Source organism: Sebastes umbrosus, chromosome 24, assembly GCF_015220745.1.
Source record: "Sebastes umbrosus isolate fSebUmb1 chromosome 24, fSebUmb1.pri, whole genome shotgun sequence".
NCBI lineage: Eukaryota > Metazoa > Chordata > Actinopteri > Perciformes > Sebastidae > Sebastes > Sebastes umbrosus.
The window spans coordinates 869,960-890,552 of record NC_051292.1 but is presented as its reverse complement, the minus strand read 5'-3'; the positions used below and the strand labels follow the sequence as shown (position 1 = coordinate 890,552).

Genomic DNA, 20,593 nt, shown 5'->3' with positions numbered 1-20,593 from the left:
ATCTGCTCTGCAAAGGACGGACACGTAAAAATGAAAGTGAACTTATTTATCTGTAAATAAATACAATCTTTAGATCGTGCATGGACGTTTCAGCCTCATTGAGCTCAAGAGGTTTATTTGATTTTGTACATTAAAGTAAATTAAATAATTCCCTTAAATCAAGAACATCACAAGGTCTATGGATTATTTACTATTACTATTATTCATAATAATTATAATAATAATAATACATATAAAGACAGACGACAAGATAAAAGCTGCAATACATACATAATAAAACAAAATTAAAAAAAAATTTGAGCCTTTTGAATGAAACCATAAATCCATTAATCCTTCAGTCAATAATGTATAATGTATTAATCATTGAAGTCATTTCTAAAAAAAATTAAAATGGTTCCAGCTTCTCAAATGTGAATATTTCTAATATTCTATTTCCTGACATTTTATAACCCAGACGTGTCCTGAATGTCTCAAACGTCCCAAAGCCTGCAGAGTAACTGAGACTTTACTTATGAAGGAATGACATCATGTAGGATAAGATATTAAGTCTCTAATTTGATTTACTTCTTAACTTGAGTTCTGCAATATTTTGTCTATAATTTTATTTAACACTTTTAATCGCATAGCTCTTTGGTGTAAATAGTTTTAACGTTGTATTATATATAAATATAATGTATTATTATTATTATTATTATTATTATAAGGATAGACAAAGAGAAACAGAAGGAATGATATGTAGGATAAAATAGGAGCAGGAAGTAAGGAGGGAAATGAAGAGAAAGGAAAGAATTTTATTATTTTATTTCCTTTTTAACTTTTTTAACTTAACTAAATATTTCGTCTATAATTTTATTTGACACTTTTAATCACATGGTTCTTTTGTGTAATTAGTTTTAACGTTACATAATGATTGTTTTACCCTTCATGTGAAGCACCTTGAGATTTCACTGTATTTTAAAGTGTGCTATATTAATTGAATTATTCTTACTCTTATTGGAGCTATTTATTATTATTATATTATTATTATTATTATTATTACTGTCATTATTATTGTTATTCTTTTTGTTTTTATTATTGTTGTTGTTGTTATTATGATTATTTTTTTGTTTTTTATTATTTTTGTTTTGTTTTATTATCATTATTATTATTTGTATTATTTTTGTTTATTATTATTATTATTATTTTGAGCTATTTATTATTATTATTATTATTATATTACTATTATTATTGTTATTGTTATTATTTTTGTTGCTATTTTTATTATTTATATTATTATGTGTATTCTTATTGTTTTTATTATTGTTGTTGTTTCTTTTTCTTTTTCTTCTTAATATTATTATTATTATTATTATTATTATTATGAGGATAGACAAAGAAGAATAGAAAGAATGAAATAATGCGGGATAAGGATGTAGGGAAGGACAGAAGGATATCAAAAGAAGGGATCTGTGGAGTAAAGAGTAGTAGTACTCAGTACTGGAGTACTTGTACTCAGTTACCTGCTGCTGTGGTGTCGGGTGTCTGGTTGGTCGGGGGGGGGGGTGCTGGTGGTGCTGGTTGTGGTGAGGACTCTCTCTAACTTTAGTGTCAGTCTGGATGCCATCAGCTTCAGACGACCTCCTTCAGACTGCCACTGTGACCCAGCGAGGTAAGAACACACACACAGAGACACACACAGAGACACACACAGAGAGACACACAGACTGGTGTTTGATATAAAGGTATTTTCTGTGTCGGTGTGTTTTCTCGCTGCTGATCGGTGGTGTTGTTTAAAGCTGTGAGGCCTTTCAGAGCTCAGCGGCCTGTCGGCTCTCAGGCAGCTGTCCTCTGGTAAAAATAGACCACACACACACACACACACACACACACACACACACACACATGTTTACAGCTACATCAGTGTGAAATCTGGGACAGGTTTATGCTTCTTTTTGTCCCATACTGTCTTTTTTTACTGTGTTTTCAACAGTAGTGGCGTAGCTCCAAATACTGCACATAAGTACAAATGTGAAGTACTTTTACTTCATGCTGGTTTCTACTTTTATCTGACAGCTTTAGTTAATTTACACTAAACATGTAAAGAGTTTATAATGACTGAAAGAATGAATGAATGAAAGAAAAACATCTTTAGAAATATATATATATCTACAGTATATCTACACAGCACCTCTAAATCTCACTGATTAACATCCCGTTTATTACTTCTGTATAAAGACAACAACTCTACGTTTTTCTGGGGGTTTTGTGTCGGACTATTTCTGTTCAGATATACATCCACAATGATTTGATTCATCTTTCATAGAATAGTCCATTTATTGTGAGGATGTTCAGTCTTGTTGATTTCCTACCTTTAGATCCTGAAGGCCACACAGTGTGATTCATCGAGCAGCATTTCAACATTAGGTCATACACGCCTGTTTGAGTATTGAATCATATGTGAACCAGCTCAGCCGTCTTCTTTAGGTTGTATTTTATGACTAAATGTCCTGCATGTGTGATATCTGTTATCTGGTCTAGACCCGCGATCCCCACCGACTTTACTCTCTTTCAGAGGCTGAAAAACGCTGTTCTGAAATGGTGTGTTTGAATATTTCTGCATACTGGGGTCCCTAAACAGTCGGGAATTACATAAATTGGGTTTCACTGTAAAGCTGAGACTCTGGTGGATCCAATGAGCCCAACTGTATTCATGTGTGATGATGTTAGTCCCCATAGGAGACATTTCATTGACCTCACTGTATAAAATGACCTGTGGTGACCTCTAGGATAATCACAGCCTCATGAAACGTTACAGCCACAAACTACAGACCTAGAGCATTCAGAGGATGGATGGATCAAACTAGAGACCTAGAGCATTCAGAGGATGGATGGATCAGACTAGAGACCTAGAGCATTCAGAGGATGGATGGATCAAACTAGAGACCTAGAGCATTCAGAGGATGGATGGATCAGACTAGAGACCTAGAGCATTCAGATGATGGATGGATCAGACTAGAGACCTAGAGCATTCAGAGGATGGATGGATCAAACTAGAGACCTAGAGCATTCAGAGGATGGATGGATCAGACTAGAGACCTAGAGCATTCAGAGGATGGATGGATCAAACTAGAGACCTAGAGCATTCAGAGGATGGATGGATCAGACTAGAGACCTAGAGCATTCAGATGATGGATGGATCAGACTAGAGACCTAGAGCATTCAGAGGATGGATGGATCAAACTAGAGACCTAGAGCATTCAGAGGATGGATGGATCAGACTAGAGACCTAGAGCATTCAGAGGATGGATGGATCAAATTAGAGACCTAGAGCATTCAGAGGATGGACGGATCAAACTAGAGACCTAGAGCATTCAGAGGATGGATGGATCAGACTAGAGACCTAGAGCATTCAGATGATGGATGGATCAGACTAGAGACCTAGAGCATTCAGAGGATGGATGGATCAGACTAGAGACCTAGAGCATTCAGAGGATGGATGGATCAAACTAGAGACCTAGAGCATTCAGAGGATGGATGGATCAGACTAGAGACCTAGAGCATTCAGATGATGGATGGATCAGACTAGAGACCTAGAGCATTCAGAGGATGGATGGATCAAACTAGAGACCTAGAGCATTCAGAGGATGGATGGATCAGACTAGAGACCTAGAGCATTCAGATGATGGATGGATCAGACTAGAGACCTAGAGCATTCAGAGGATGGATGGATCAAACTAGAGACCTAGAGCATTCAGAGGATGGATGGATCAGACTAGAGACCTAGAGCATTCAGAGGATGGATGGATCAACACCTTGAGACTGTATTTTAATGTACTATATTCACTGTATTTTAAAGTGTATTATATAAATCAAATTCATTATTATTATTATTATTTGTATTATTATATTGTTTCATTATTATTATTTATAAATGTATTTTTTATTATTATTATTATTATTATTATTATTATTATTATTATTATTATTATCCAGAAATTTCATCCTATTGATGCAAAAATCCAAAGTATAAGAGAAATAACAATCTGCTGAATAACTACAAAGTCAACATGACTTAAAGTTTGTTTTTGTTTTATCAATGGAAGGAGGGATCTTGGTTGCCATGGCGTCAGCCAATGAGAGCGGAGAGCATCTTGATCAGAGGGTTCCTGATGAAGAGGAGGTGGAGGAGGAGGAGAGGAGGAGTGTCCGAGGAGTCCAGTCCCGCTACCTGCGCTGTCCATCACCCAGGTAGGAGAGGAGACAACACACCAGACTTCTGTTTGATTTCACAGAAATTAAGAGAATCTTTCCAACTTGACCTGTTGGAATGATTGACCCGAGCACAGAAAGCACATTTAGGTTTTAAAGCTGCACTTTTTTCTCCAATAATAATCTCTCTAATAATAACATGAATATCTGTATCTGTAGGTCAGCACAAATTGAATCTAATATTCACTAAATTCTTAATTCTTTCTATTATTTTCTGTATCATTCTTCCCTTTTTTGTGGCCTATGTGAAATAAACTGACATTTTGTGCAAACCCCAGTAAAATAAATAAATATTTTCAGTATGGCTGTCAAAGTTAACGCGATAATTAACAAAAATTAATTTCAACAACACAAATTTCTTTAACGCATTAATGCAACTTGCGATTTTTAGGTTGTAGCTCAGTTTTAAAGATAGAATGAAGATACTGGTATCATATAAACTAGAAAACCTGATGAATCCATTGCTTTATATTTTTGTTTTTATTCATTTGTTTTTGCATTTATTTTTTTATTTAGATTACATTTATTTTTTATATTTTATTATTTATTTTTATATTTTATATTATTTTAAAATCATGCAGAAATAAAAAGAAAATAAATGCAAAAATAAATAAATAAATTTAAAAATGAATACAAAAATAATACAAATATAAATAAAAGGGAAAATTAAAGTGAAGAGTAATTAAATAAGGGAATGAATACAAAGATAAATAAATAAAGAAGCAAATTAAATCATGTCACATTTTATCAATTAATTAATGTTTACATTTAATGTATGCTAAATTCAGTATCTGTGAGGGTTTCTGTACAATATCTGTCATTGTTTTGTGTTGTTAATTGATTTCCAATAATAAATATATACATACATTTGCATGAAGCAGCATATTTGTCCACTCCCATGTTCATAAGAGGATTAAATACTTGACAAATCTCCCTTTAAGGTACATTTTGGACGAATAGAAAATGTGTGATTAATTGTGATTGAGTATTTTAGTCGATTGACAGCCCTAATTTCAGTCATTAAATTGTTGTTTAAGTACTTGAAGTTCTTTTCTTTTAAAGCAAAAATATGTGTATGGATTCTTGCAGGATATTTTGAGTGACTAGTTTCTCTGAACTGAGCTGTTTTATTCTTTTTTTCCTCCTCTCTCTGTCAGTTTCTCGATGGCATCGGAGTCCAGGTTCTCCATGATCTCAGGCTCTGACGCCGCGAGCATCTTCATGGAGCCCATCCACCTCTCGTCAGCCATCGCCGCCAAGAAGATCATCAGTGAGGGTGAGACAGGCGATGAGGAGAGAGTGGTGCTTCTGAGCCACTAGCTTCAATTAAATCAGCTGTATTTCATATTAGGTAGTTATCTAATCAATGCACACAGTGACAGACACTGTGCACTGAATTCTGGAGGGCAGTCTTTTAATTATGTTATTTAATAATGTTATTTTCGTTATGCATCAGTCGTGAAATCTATAAAATGTCTTAAGACTGCTGATCAACACTCAAAAGACCACCATTACTAATTTAATAGATAATTTGCACTAATAACATATCACATAAGGTTTTTATATAACTTTATGTTATGGTCCTGACTTATACAGCTTTATGTCGTAATAATATACATAACATGAGCATAGATGTTGCTCTATAGCTCTTTGTGTGCATTTTAGTTGCAGAAAACGTGGAGGAGAGGGTTAAATACAGGCCTCCTAACAGTTTAATCAAATAAAATACTGTCTAAAATTGGTAAAAATATTAATTAAATCAGCAGAATTAGGAATGTGACCAGACATCTGATAACTATTAGACTAGATGGAACTGTAAGACTGGAACTCTGAAACACAGAGGTGGATACATTTACTCCATTACATGTACTCAAGTAACTTTTTGAGTAAATGTTACTCTTCCTTCCTGCAGCTGTCAGATTCCACAACCAGCACTGCTCCAAGTAGACCACTTACACACCAAAAAACGGACAATAACCTGATATTTTCAGGTGGAATTTCATTCATTCATTCATTCTCACTGTGCAATACCATTTTCCACTTGTGCAATTTGTTAATAGTCTGTTTATTGTCAATACTGTATATACTGCTCCTATTTTTATACTTCCTTCTATTTAAATGGTTCATATTTTGTTACACTTTGTTTAGCTCTTTTTTTACTGTGTTAGCTGATGCATCTTGTTTTTCTGCACTATCCCCTTTGCTGCTGTACACTGCACATCTCCCCACTGCGGGACTAATAAAGGAATATCTGATCTTATCTTACTTAGCTAGTAGTTTACAGACTACTCCCCATTTAAATGTTACTTATATTACAGCAAGAAAATAATCAGATCTATTGATAACCCTTGGCTGGCTCGGCTAAACAACTGTAGTTAGACACAATCATTATAATTAAAATCATAACCACACTGCCCTCCTGTGGACAAAGTGCGTAAGTACATCTCTTTCCCTTTTATTTTGTAGGATGTAACCGGAAGTCTGGCCTGTATGTAATTCCTCTAACTTGATATTAATGCAGTTGTAGTTACCGACCGTGTCCACTGGAGGGCGTTAAAACTCCTTTTCTAAATGATATTATTTAGATTTACCTGAGGCTGTAGCTAGTTTACCTTTACATTTAATATTACTGATATTACATAAAGTAAATAATCAGAGCTAATATTAGAAGATAGCAGGCTCAGCTAAACCCGACGATCATCTTCTCTCAGTCCATCGACTCTATCGATTAGCGTTTGTGTTTTCAGTCTGTTGAGTCTTCAGGGCCGCCGTAGTACGTCACAATTAGTTTACATTATGAGCAGAAGCTAACGAAGCTAAAGCTACTTTCCTCCTAAATGAATGTTCTCTCACTTTTGGTTAGTAGGAGAAGAAAGTTTAACTGCACTACAGTGAAGTCAGAGTAAATCTTATCGTAACTCTGTCAGCGAAGCATTCAAACTGAAATAAAACGACAATCACTTCTTTTATAAGTTTTATTTTGTAGGATGTAACCGGAAGTTTGGCTTATTGCATGTCAGCCAAACTTCCGGTTATAAGACAATTCCTCTAACTTGATATTAAAGCAATTGTACATTACTTATATTACGGCAAGACAACAATCGTATCGTAATACTGTCGACGAAGCATTCAGGCTGAAATAAAACGACAATCATGTCTTTTATACGTTTTATTTTGTAGGATGTAACCGGAAGTTTGGCTTATATGTAATTCCTCTAACTTGATATTAATACAGTTGCAGTTACCGACCGTGGCCACAAGAGGGCGGAAAAAACTCCTTTTCTGGATGATTTTACATAGATATCATTTTTTAGTCATATTTTTTACCTATAAAATTATCTAAAGTCATAATTTTTACTTATAAAATTATGTAAAGTCAAAATTTGTACCTATAAAAATCATCTAGAGTCATATTTTTTACTTATAAAATTATCTAAAGTCACATTTTTTACTTATAAAACTATGTAAAGTCATATTTTTTACTTATAAAATTATAAAATTATCTAAAGTCATATTTTTTACTTATAAAATTATGTAAAGTCAAAATTTGTACCTATAAAAATCATCTAGAGTCATATTTTTTACTTATAAAATTATCTAAAGTCACATTTTTTACTTATAAAATTATAAAATTATCTAAAGTCATATTTTTTACTTATAAAATCATTTAAAGTCATATTTTTTAAATATAAAATTATGTAAAGTCAAAATTTGTAACTATAAAAATCATCTAAAGTCATATTTTTTAGTTATAAAATCATCTAAAGTCATATTTTTGTGTTATCGCTTGTATGCAATTCCTCTTATTAATCGACGCTGGTATGAAATAAGAAATTTGAGAAGCTGTAAAGGATTTTTAACGATGAATAAATTGCTAAATTTGAGCAGAGATCACATCAGTCCACATTCAACAACTCTAATTTGGTCGAGCACTCTTCAATTACAGTGAACCCACGTTTGGTCGCCACCATTCATTACCGGATGGAGACGGAGGAGCAGGGTCACGGGTCACACTGATTGAGGAGATGAGCTCGTATGATCATATGACACGTCACATTCTGACATCTAACTACATTAATGGACGATACATGTTTCATCTGCAGGAGGAAGACGATGCATTCATGAGGAGTGTGCAGCTTCACAGCATGCAGAGAGATCCAGGACATGTGTTTTAATGTGCACGCCTCTGGATTGAGTCTATATGTACCTTTATGCAGTTTGTCTTGCAGGATGAGGACGTACCACATGGATCATTTAGTGTGAGAAGTGTTTGAATAATATCTGTGACCAAGTGTACGATGTCAGTTTGGAGGAAGGTCAGATGTGGACCAGGGCTGGCGCATGTTCTATCATTTAATTCTTGCATTCCCATTTTCCCTTATATTATTTTATTTATTTATTTTTTATTAATCTTTAATTTATTTATTCATTTATTTTTCATTTATTTATTTATCTTTTATTTATTTCTATTTATTTTTTATTTGTTTATTTTTGTATCTATTTTTTATTCATTTATTTTTGCATTTATTTTTTTATTTATGCATTTATTTCTCATTTATTCATTTATGTTTGCATTTATTTTTTATTTATTTATTTTTGTATTTATTTTGAATGTACTCATTTATTTTTGCATTTATTTATTTTTGCATTTATTTTTTATTTATTTTTATTTATTCATTTATTTTTGCATTTATTTTTCATTTATTTATTTATTTTATTTTTATTTTTAAATATATGTATTTATTTCTGCACAATTTTACCTTTGCATTTCCCCCCTTATTTATTCCCCCAAACTTATTTATATCTGTATTCATTTCTTTTTACATTTCTTCATGCATTTCTTTCTCATTATGCAAACGAGGTAGCTGTCACTCATTGTGTGTCATCACAGGGTCAGGGTGCATGACTACATGCTAGCTAGCTAGCTGTACATAAATAAAAACAAGGGAAAATCATACAGAGGAGTAAATAAATAAGGGAATTAATACAAAGATAAAGAAAAAAATTAAAACAAATATCAATTTATGTCACATTTTATCAATTAACTAATGACTACATTTTTTATATTATTTTTGCTACATTTAATGACATATTTATTTATTTATCGAGTCATTTATGTATTTATTCATTTATTTATGATTTTGTCAGGTTCCGTCTCCATACTGGCCCATTTAAACCATTTAATCCACTGGGACCAGTTACAGTGAAGCGAGACTATCTAGCTGTTACAGACTACAAGTGGAGGGTTACAGGATGATGATCATCTTTATTTGACAGTGTAACAATACATAAATGATGCTCATGTGTTTCCTCCTCAGAGCTGCCGCCTCGCAGCGTGCGAGAAGAGTCCATCCCAGAGTCCATGCTGGAAACCGCCGAGCAACTGATGGTGGAAGACCTGTACAACCGGGTCAAGGACATGATCGACGACCGCAGCCCCTACAACACCCCCTGTGTGCTGGACATCCAGAGGGTCATGGTGCAGGACCGCCTGGAGGCTCCCAGCAACCCCATGGACGAGGTGTGGCCCAACATCTTTATCGCCGAGAAGTGAGTCGAGCAAAGGCAGACACGTACAGCAGTTTCCACTAAATACGATACGATACGGTACGGTACGGTACGGTACAATACGATACAACGTTATTGTCAGTTTGCACTGAAATTCATTTAGCATCCATAGGCAGCTCAGTTTGAGAAAAAGTACACATACAATAGACATACTGTTACCATAGACAGACAGACAAGTAATGTAAGTAAATGTCCACTTACTAGATTGTTCTGCAGCTTTCAGCCAAATGAAACCGTCTTGTTTGGACGTCTACAGTTCCACGACAACTCAGCAAACTCTAGTAGCTGATGAAGACCATGTTTTAGATTTGAAAGCTCCAGTACGAGTGTTTTTTGGTTTGTTTTTAATCTAAATCTTTTTTATTGTTTTTTTTGCAGACATGGCAAAGGTCATCTTATCAAATGTAGAACATAACTCAGTGTCTGTGACATGAAATAAAAACAGAAAAAGGACCAACCCATGTTGGTCTGTGTCACACAAAAGGAAAAAAAATAATAATAATAAAGGAAGAAAAAAAAAATTATAATAATAGTAATAAAATATTATAATAGAAAATAAATAAATATAAAATGAAATAATAAAATAAAAAATATATATGTTAAAAAAAACAATTGTTTTTCTTGTTTCAGATCTGTTGCGGTCAACAAGGCTCGCCTGAAGCGAATGGGCATCACCCACATCCTCAACGCGGCCCATGGCACGGGGGTGTACACGGGCGAGTCTTTCTACGGCGGCATGAACCTCACGTACCTGGGCATCGAGGTGGACGACTTCCCAGACTCCGACATCTCGGTGCACTTCCGGCCCACTGCCGAGTTCCTGGACGAGGCTCTGCTGACACACAAGGGTGAGTGGTTGAAATGTTTCATCTTTTTTTAAAGAAATCAGACAATTAATGATGGAAAGGTGAGTTTGAATTATTTCTAAGACATTTAATTTCACAATTAGACAAAAGAAACGTTTAACTTGACTGAGATCACTGAGATTTTATAAATGCATTCCTGAATTATTTTTTATTATTTCTCCTAATAAGCAATAATAACTACCTTTTTTATACTTTACAAGGATATTTTCCATTGTATACGTTTCATTATTTCTGCAGTCTTACAAAAGCAAAATATATTTTTAAAAGAATATATAAAAAAGAGAAAGAAATGCACGATGTGAAAGGTATTTGCAAAAAATAAATTAATATTAATAGTAATAACTTGTTATTATTAAATTAAATATGTGAAATGGCATTCCAACTTGTTTATTTAATGTACTGTATAAAATACTCGTAAATACTAGTATACTTCATAAAATAAACTTGAAGTGTACTAGTTTTTCGTAGTTTATTTAACATTATAAAATGAGGACATTAAATCAGCTTCACTTTCACCTCCCGTATTTAACATTTATAAGCCGTATTTAACCACTGAATACATGTTATACTATAACGTCATCACACTAAAGATGTGTCATGTGGTCAACTATAATCCCCGTTTTGTCTTCTTGCAGGGAAGGTTCTCGTGGTGTCCATGATGGGCGTCAGCCGCTCTGCTGTCCTGGTGGCGTCCTACCTGATGATCTTCCAGCACATGACCATCATGGAGGCCCTGACTTCCATGAGGAAGAAGCGCGCCATCAACCCCAACGAAGGCTTCCTGAAGCAGCTGCGAAATCTCAACGAGAACCTGTTGGAGGAGCGCGACGATGACGACGAAACGCTCAGCCAGTGCTCCGTTATCGACGCACGCACACGCACTCGCATCTTCGGCGAGGGCGGGGACGACGACGATGATGATACTGATAAAGAGGAAGAGCAGAGTATGATCGAGGTGAAAGCGCACTCCATCATGATGGAGGAGGAAGAGGATGGAGGAAGCGTGATGAGCAGCGTCGCCTCTTCTGCAGCTGCTGCGGCGCTCAGGAGCGGATTGATTGGAGCGCAGAACGGGCTGGACAACCAGGGGTCGACCCGCGTCCAAGAAGAGATTGTTCTGCCTGAGCAGGAGAGCAGAGAAGACGGCGACGATGAGGACGGTCTCGACAGCATGATCCGAGAGTGGCAGAGGAGGAACGAGAAATACCAGAACGACGACTGGTGGGAGGCGCAGCTGAACAGCGACGGCGAGGATGTGGAATCTCTTGCCGAGGGTCGACCAAAGAAGACGATGGAAGGTGTAGACGCCGATGTGGAGAGCGTCACCAGCGAGGACGTGCGAGCTGTGAAGGAGCGGTTGAAGCGCCGCAGCAGACGTCCACCCTCAGACGCGATGTCCACCTCCAGCTGCTCAAGTTATTCTGATCTTTGGAAACAGCGGTTGAGGGAGATCGAGGAACATGCTGCCGCTCGCTACCGCAAGAAGGAGGACGACGAAGGCAGCGAGAGCACCGCCACAGAAGGTGGAGAAGGAGAGAAGAAGAAGATTGATGAGGAAGTGGAGAGCCTCCTCTCTGACACCAGCTCCATGTACAACTTTTGCCAGAAGAATAAAGAGAAGATGACGCCTTTGGAGCGCTGGCGCGTCAAGAGGATCCAGTTTGGCTGGAACAAGAAAGATCGAGAGGACGGAGAGAAAAGTTCTGTCGGAGACGGAGGTGACGGCGAGGGAGAACCCAAGACGCCATCCTTCCAAGATGTCAACCTGACAGCGTATCAGGCGTGGAAGCTGAGGCAGCAGAAGCGCCTCGGGGAGGAAAACACAGATGAGATTTTGGAGATGAGTCGCGGCGAGGACTCTGCGACGGTCAAACGGCGGCAAAGACGCGAGGAGATCCTGGAGCGCTCCAAGAAAACGTTAGAAGAGAGTCAGTCCATGTGTGGCTGGGAGGATGAGAGCTGCGTCAGCGGAGGTACGATACCTCTCTCCGCCTTCTGGGCCGGAGCCGGAGTCACGGGCCCGCCGAGCGTCGCCAATGATGACAACGTGTCTATGCTCAGCGGCAGGTCATCTGTCATATCATCCGTATCGCAGCCTCGCAGCTCAAGATCTGTTAACCCCAGGACACCAGTTCCTCCCATCCTCCCAGTTCCTACTGTCCAGGGCCCCGGAGGTGAACCCATGGTCAACCTGGCAAGCATCCAAAACTGGATCGCTAATGTCGTCTCTGAAACGATCAAGCAGAAGCAAACCGAGATGAGCCTTCCTCCTCCGTCACGTGTTGGATCGCAGCTCAGCTTCGGCGGTGCGACGAGTCTGATTTCTGGCCGGGGCGTGGACGATGACAAAGCGTCCTTGTTGAGCGGCGCTTCCTATTCCAGCGCACTGTCGCAGGGTCGAGGCAGGGCAGCGTCAGTCCTCTCAGGTGGCGGGTCGAGCAGCGTCTCTGGTCTCACTGGAAGAAGCTCCGTCCTTGGCTCCACCCTCGGCTCCCAGAAAAACAAGATCACCACCACCAGCGTCCCTCTTTACAGCCTCTTCCAAGACCAGGTCGACATGGGCAAACTGGACGCCATGGACAAGGAGATCAAGTTGGAGATGAGGGGCAAGATGGCGACCTACGAAAAGAAAAAGATCCTGGAGGACAACAAGCGCAGCACCCTGTACAAGAAGAAGAAACCAAAGGAGGACGAAGACGAGGAGGAGGAGAGACAGAAGAAAGAGGAGGAGTTTCTGGAGGAAACGAAGAAAAAAGAGAAACCTGTGAGGACTTTCGGCCTCTCTGGATGCCTGAATCTCAACCCTGCGCTGGAGAAAGACAAGAACACCAGCATCGACGACTGGCTGACAAGCGTCCGTCCTCCTCCGAGGAAACCGGCCTCGGGAGCAGAAGCTGGCCCATCAGAGGATCCCTACGACGATCTCGATGCCTCCGCTTCCGAATTCGACTTCTCGAGCCGCCGGGCATCCTATGCTGTCGATGAGGAAGACGAGGAAACTTATGGCGTTGCCTCCAGATACAGGTCAAGGTTACATGAGGATCTATCAAGTGAAGACACTTGCAATGGGTTCACGCAGTCCCACAGCCGGGCGGCGAGGTCACACGGTGCTTACGAGGAGAGCGACGAGGGGTCGCAGAGCTACCAGGACCCCTCCACAAAGAGGAAGTTCGCTCATCATTCGCGATATGAAAGCAGCATGACGGACGGGAGGAAGAGGGAGGAAGCCAACGAGGAGGAGGACGACATCGCCACCTTCATTGCCCAAACCAGGCAGAGGGCCAGAGCTCGGGCCGCCGCCGAGGCCGCAGACGACGAGGTGCTCGCTGCGTGGAGGGCGCAGCAGGAAGCAAAATCACAGAGCAGAAGTGATTCTTAGATAAAACTACTGATGCTGCTAAGATCTGAACTCATCATGGACTTTAAATCTGAAGAGTTTGTTTCACAAAAAGGTTAAAAGATTAAACATTATCTGACATCTGAAATGTGAAACAAGCACTAAGAAACACTAATAACTGGCATGTGGATGAAAAAGAAAGCCTGTTAATATCAGTAAGCACCTTCCCGTCATGCATCAAAACTTTACAAGGATGAATATTTATTAATAAAACTAGTTTATTTTATTATTAATTAAGGTTTTGGTTGCACCAGCATTGAACGTAAAACACATTTAGTACATATTTTCATAAAAGATGGCGTGAAACTCCTGAAAAACGAAACCAATCCTGTTTGTTACATTATTTTATTATTGCAATAAATATTCTGACAAATGAGGACTCGCAGGTTTATTATTTAATATATTAAGATCATTAACAAACGCAAAATCACAGAAACTGATCGAGAAGAAGAAGGAAAAAAGGAAGAAGAATGAAAAATGGAAGAAGGAAAAAAAGAAAAAGGAAGAAGAAGAAGAAGCACAAACAGCTCCAAAAGTGAAATATCTTTACAGGTGCGTTATATAACTATTTCTTATTAAACTATTATATTAAATGATATCTATATATTCTAGGATGAGGAGGGAGATTAGAAACGCTTCTTAAAGAGAGTTTTAAATGAATCTTTCCTTGTTTTCTGCATTACATGAACAGGAAGAGATGCACTTAATCTCTCCTATAAACTACAATATTTCCACAGATGGAGGTTCTGCTTTTTATTTGTGTCATTTTGGAGAATTTGACTCATTTTGTTCTTGCATAACAAGCCCAGAGGAGCATTTCCCGGGAAAAAGAAACGACTCCTAATTCTGCTAATTTTGGTTATGAAAGAAGTTTATTTTGTTTGTGGATGTGGCTCATGACTCAGATCTGAGTTATAGCATCATCTATGAGAGTATTGGAGGTAGTGCTTTTAATATCTTTTCAGATATAAGGATGATTTGTGATTTACAGATAATTACTGACTAAACGTGAAGATCTGTGTGATTCAGAGAGTATTTAAATAATCTAAAATATAGTGTATTTTTTGTAAATCTTTTCCTTTCCCTTGGCATTTTGACGAGAATGCAGCTGCAGCGAAACGGTGACATAATGTGAATACATGTGAGACTGTAACACTCATTACAGCTTACTGTGAAGATTTACATACCACAGTTGGATAAACCGCAGTGGGAATGTTGATCTTCAGGCTGAAAGAAGAAACTCCTATTTACAGTATATGTATGCATACTCTGGCTGTAAAACATATTATAAATATTCATTGAAAAAGGAAGGAAAACACTTTAAAATGTATTATAACATCATTTTAATAAAACTTGTCAAAACCAGGTCAGTTCCACCACTGTCACTTAATCAAAGTAGATAGTACTTAATCGAGTACTTCCAGCTATACTTTGAGGGCATTATGTGTACTTTTACTGTTTAAGCAGAAATACTCTGATATTTTACTGAAGTAAAAGTAGTAATGTGGTGCAGTAAAAAGTACTTCCAAAATGTAGTGAGATATATACTCAAGTAAAGTACCTCAAAATTGTACTACCCCTTACGAAAAAGTACTTAAAGTTTATTTTATGAAGTATACTTACGTAAAGTTCAAGTATATTTCCCCAATGTATACTTTATGTAGTAGGAATACTAATATCAATGTGCTAGTAGTATACTTTTAGGTGTACTCCATGAATACTTCTTGGGATTAAATCGACCACCTTTTAGTTTATAAAAGTATACTTCTTCAATTAAAAAAAAGTACAAACTGTGGTCATTTTAAGAAGTAAAGCAGAGAGAGAGAGGTCACACCTGAAAGATTAAAGTATTATAAACCCGAGGCTGAAAACGTGGCCTTCAGGTCACCAGACTGTTGAGAAATGACGTGTGCTGCGTTTCTGCCAATCAGCATTAATGAAATCCTCTGTGAGTGAGTGAGCGAGTGTACAGGCTGATTTCTTTCACTGTGTTTGACCAAGCAGCTATAGTTTTCTCTTACTTCCTGCGTCATGGCGAGCTGGTGGACAGCGGCAGACGTGCTGGACAGTCTGGACCTGGAGGAGAACTCCATAGTGGCTCGGGTTATTCAGGCGGTCGGCCTGTTTGGAGATATTCTGTCACTGGAGGACACAATGTCCTCTGAAGTCCAAAGAGAGGACAACACCGAAGGGACTGCAGGTGACAAAAAGGTAGACGATGAAGAAATGCCAAGAGGTGAAGTGACGATGGAGGAAGAGGACGGAGAGGAGGTGGGAAAGGAAGGAGGAGAGCAACAGGTCCAAGACTGGAAAGAGGAAGAGGAGGAAGAGAATGGCAATGTTGAAATAGGGAAAGAAAAGCTGATAGATGTGACAGAAGACGGGACAAAAGAAGAGAAAATTGAAGAAGAAGAGGGGAAAGGAAAAAACGAAGCTGAAGGAGAAGAAAAAGAAGACGAAAAGGCAGAAATGATGGCGAAAGGAAAGGAGGTGGAGGACGAGAAAGGGGGGGAACAGGTAGAGAAGCAAAATGAAAATGAGGTAGAAGAAGAGCAAGGAGAGGCACGGATAGAAGAAGAAAAGGATGAAGCAGAGACTCAAAGAGAGCAAGAGGAAGAAGAAAGGGACAAGGAGGCGGACGAAGAGGATGAGGAGGAGGAGGTGGTTACAAACAAACTTCAGACAGTCAAGGTAGAAGAGGAAGAGATAGAAAGACAGGATGAAGAAGAGGTGGAGAACAATAAGGTAACTCAGGAGGACGAGGTAGGAGAAGAAAGAAGGGAGGAAGAAGAGGTAGATAAAGAAAGAACAGAACAAGACAGGGAGACAGAGGAAGAAGAGGAAGATGAGGTAGAAGAAGAAAAGCAGGTAGTGGTGGAGTATGAGGGGGGAGCAAAAGATGGAGCGATAGAGTTAAAGACTCAAGAAGAAGAAGAGGAGGAGGTTATGAGGGATGGAAAGGCAGAAAAAGAGAAGAAGAGCCATGATGAAGATGAGGTTGAAGAGATGGAGGAAAAAGAAGAAAGAAAGGAGGAAAGAGAGGATGACCAAGCAGAGAAAGAAAAGGAGGAAGAATATGTAGACGAAAGAAAAGAACAAGAGCAAAAGGTTGATGGAGAAGAAGAAGAGATGGATGATACAGGGGAAAAGGATGAAGAGAAAGAAGAAGAAGAGATGGAGGATACAGGAGAAAAGGAGGAAGAAGAAGAAGAAGAGATGGAGGATATAGGAGAAAAGGAGGTGAAGAAAGAAGAAAAACAGGTTGATGGAGAAGAAGGGGAGATGGAAGATACAGGAGAAAATGAGGAAGAGAAAGAAAAAGAAGAATTAGAAGAAGAAGAAGAAGGAAAGGTTGATGGAGAAGAAGAAGAAGAAGAAGAAGAGATAGAGGATATAGGAGAAAAGGAGGTGAAGAAACAACAAAAGGTTGATGGAGAAGAAGAGATAGAGGATACAGGAAAAAATGAGGAAGAGAAAGAAGAAGAAGAAGAAGAAGGAAAGGTTGATGGAGAAGAAGAAGAAGAAGAAGAGATGGAGGATACAGGAGAAAAGGAGGTGAAGAAACAACAAAAGATTGATGGAGAAGAAGAGATAGAGGATACAGGAAAAAATGAGGAAGAGAAAGAAGAAGAAGAAGAAGAAGGAAAGGTTGATGGAGAAGAAGAAGAAGAAGAAGAAGAGATGGAGGATACAGGAGAAAAGGAGGTGAAGAAACAACAAAAGGTTGATGGAGAAGAAGAGATAGAGGATACAGGAGAAAATGAGGAAGATAAAGAAGAAGAAGAAGGAAAGGTTGATGGAGAAGAAGAAGAAGAAGAAGAAGAGATGGAGGATACAGGAGAAAAGGAGGTGAAGAAACAACAAAAGGTTGATGGAGAAGAAGAGATAGAGGATACAGGAGAAAAGGAGGAAGAAGAAGAAGAGATGGAGGATACGGGAGTTAAGGATGAAGAGAAAGAAGAAGAAAAGGTTGATGGAGAAGAAGAAAAAGAGATGGAAGATACAGAAGAAAAGAAGGTGAAGAAACAAGAAAAGATTGATGGAGAAGAAGAAGAGATAGAGGATACAGGAGAAAAGCAGGTAGAAGAAGAACAGATGGAGGGTATAGGAGAAAAGGAGGTGATGAAACAAGAACAAAAGGTTGATGGAGAAGAAGAAGAGATGGAGGATACAGGAGAAAAAGAGGATGAAGAAGAAGCAGAAGAAGAAGAAGACATGGCGGCCTTGGTAGACAGAGAAGGAAGTGCAGAAGAAGAAGATTGGAAAGAGGAACCAAACGACGAACCAGCAAACCAGCTCGACCAATCAGATTCACCTCCATCACCTCCATCACCTCCAGGAGCCTCTGGATGTGCTGAAACGCTGAGTCATGCTGTTGCAGAAACAGGAAATGAAGCTCGCCGATTCCTCGCAGAAGAAGAGAGAGGCTCAGGCGCTGCCAAGAACCACAGCGGGGACGTTTATCCCACATCACCGAGCAGCGACAAAGAGACGGAGGGAGCTGCAGCACAAACTCCGACAGACACAAAGTCTGTCGGCGCTGAGATACAGAGTTCGGAGGAACAGGAGCGACTTGAAACAACGCCGATGACATCATTTCCTGCACCAGGACATCGAGGTGAAACTGCCGCTGACGTCCAGGATATTACACCTGAACTACAGACAGGTAACCACCTCTTAAAGTATACTGCTCTGTTATGACCTCAAGACTGGCGGGAATGGCGGACTCCGCCACCAACACTGGGAGTTACCATTTAAAGAGGAAAATACAGAATGTAAATAGATTAAAAGGCTGTTGCTGAAAAATGCAGACTAATAATTATATTTAGAAATGGGGTTTGATGTTTTAAAAATCTTACAGGTTTTACCTTTAAGTTGTTTCAACATGGATGCCTCAAAAATGAGCTGTACTTGTACTGAATAGTTTGCTTAATATGTTCATTAGATCTAATGTAAAATAGAAGTTTGACAAATTTAAGGAATTAAGCTCAGCCAAATGCAATTTAGGATTCATTTTAATGTTCATCCTTTCACAAATTCACGTCACAAAACTTTAATTTATGATTATAAATGAATGTGATGTGAAAAAGATCATTTGTAAAACAGTTTTCTTTGGTTGAAAATTACAAGAAAAATACAATAGTGCCTATTAGCCAACCAAAGTCATTTAACACTATTTATTTCCCCCACTGCTTTCATTTGGTTTAGCTCCTAAACTTTAGGTTGTTTGTTGCTGTAAGTGTTTAAAGATCTAGCATGAAGTTGTCCACTTTGTTTTAGAGTTTGCAGTTTAGAGAGGATCTTACATAACTGCAGCTATAATTGGCTGGAAACACAATTACTCACAGTGGAGATTCAGGCCAGAGAGTAGATTCATTCATTAAAATCTAATTAAAATTCCACAAAGATGACTCTCACTCTGTTGCCTAAAGCAAATGATAATGGAAAAAACCTCCACAGAGCCAATTAAACCACCTCATATGGTGCTTTAACCTTTAAAAAGCATTTTAATTCAACAAAGAGCCACACAGATAATATTTTCCACTATCAGGCTGCAGGTTGGAGGAGGAGGTGTCGTCGATGGATGCAGCTGCTGAGTCGTCGTTAAGGGCCGAAGGAGGAAGCAAAGAGCTCAGTCTGACCCCAAACTCGTCCGTGATGGAAGTGAAGGAGGACAAAGAGGAAGGAGGTCAAAACTCTCACAACATGAACGGCGAGGCGGGCGAGGCGGTCGAGGTGGACGCAGCGGACGACAAGAAGAACAGCAGCCACCAATCATCAAAGTACAAAACCGTGTCCTTCAAGAGGATCCGGAGAGGAAACACCCGACAGAGGATTGATGAGTTTGAGGCCATGATGGACTTTTGATCAAACTCTAAATATTGTCAGAGCGTTTGATTATATTGGCTTTTTGTGATCTTGTGGTTGAGGATGATGACCTCTAGTGGTAACACAGAGAAAAGTAGTGGACCCAGGGTAGAGCCTTGTGGTACGCCATATTGAAATGTTTATATAGCACCAACAGCAGCTGGAAACCACTTCTGTTTTTGGAGCTGTTCACGCCACATTTTGGGCACACTATTTTCCAGAGCCTAAAGAAAGTTCAAGAGGCATTTTTACACTAAGTTAAGCCTACCAGACACAACATTCGAGGCTGTGACAGGCTACAATAAAATGTTACTTGTTGCCCCATTGAAATTTAAAGCTGATCTCACCGATCAATACTTTTAAAATGCAATACTTTATTATTTCACTGGTGGTATTTTCATTAACAGACATCTACCAGACCCATCTGATGATGCATGGAAGAACAATATCATTTAAAATATCATTATAACTTCTAGAAAATAAACAGTGATACTCTTGGCATCATAATTTTTGGAGGAAAGTGATAAATGTGTAGCTGACTGGTATGTTTACTAGTCCACAGTCTGATAATCACTATTGTATTATATTTATTATTGAATTTAATTGTATTAAATAAGTTTACAAAGCATGATACAGATTTTTGTTT

At 38.5% G+C, this 20,593-nt stretch overlaps 3 protein-coding genes across 3 annotated transcripts; all 3 read left to right on the top strand.

The window, feature by feature from the left end:
• Positions 1–1,516: 1,516 nt before the first annotated feature.
• Positions 1,517–14,455, top strand: dusp27 (dual specificity phosphatase 27). Its single transcript, XM_037761421.1, has 6 exons — positions 1,517–1,648; positions 4,083–4,227; positions 5,406–5,524; positions 9,567–9,798; positions 10,447–10,664; positions 11,318–14,455. The coding sequence occupies exons 1-6, from the start codon at positions 1,597–1,599 to the stop codon at positions 14,059–14,061; spliced, it is 3,510 nt and encodes a 1,169-aa protein (XP_037617349.1). The 5' UTR covers positions 1,517–1,596; the 3' UTR covers positions 14,062–14,455.
• Positions 14,456–15,694: 1,239 nt separating this feature from the next.
• On the top strand, positions 15,695–17,712 carry LOC119484005 (ABC transporter F family member 4-like; the record flags this gene model as incomplete). The annotated part of the gene is made up of 1 exon (XM_037762561.1): positions 15,695–17,712. A coding segment is annotated over exon 1 (1,602 nt), but the record flags the coding sequence as incomplete, so codon positions are not given.
• A 367-nt stretch (positions 17,713–18,079) lies between these two features.
• Positions 18,080–19,947, top strand: LOC119484004 (cilia- and flagella-associated protein 251-like). Its single transcript, XM_037762560.1, has 2 exons — positions 18,080–18,745; positions 19,631–19,947. The coding sequence occupies exons 1-2, from the start codon at positions 18,175–18,177 to the stop codon at positions 19,945–19,947; spliced, it is 888 nt and encodes a 295-aa protein (XP_037618488.1). The 5' UTR covers positions 18,080–18,174.
• The last annotated feature ends 646 nt before the right edge of the window (positions 19,948–20,593 follow it).

Bases quoted from the DNA above. Each gene is read 5' to 3' on its own strand.
- dusp27 (XM_037761421.1), top strand. From the start codon at position 1,597: ATGCCATCAGCTTCAGACGACCTCCTTCAGACTGCCACTGTGACCCAG. The intron at 1,649-4,082 runs GTAAGAACACAC...TATCAATGGAAG, and splicing joins TGCCACTGTGACCCAGCGAG to GAGGGATCTTGGTTGCCATG. The intron at 9,799-10,446 runs GTGAGTCGAGCA...TTCTTGTTTCAG, and splicing joins AACATCTTTATCGCCGAGAA to ATCTGTTGCGGTCAACAAGG.
- LOC119484004 (XM_037762560.1), top strand. From the start codon at position 18,175: ATGGAGGGTATAGGAGAAAAGGAGGTGATGAAACAAGAACAAAAGGTT. The intron at 18,746-19,630 runs GTAACCACCTCT...TTCCACTATCAG, and splicing joins TACACCTGAACTACAGACAG to GCTGCAGGTTGGAGGAGGAG.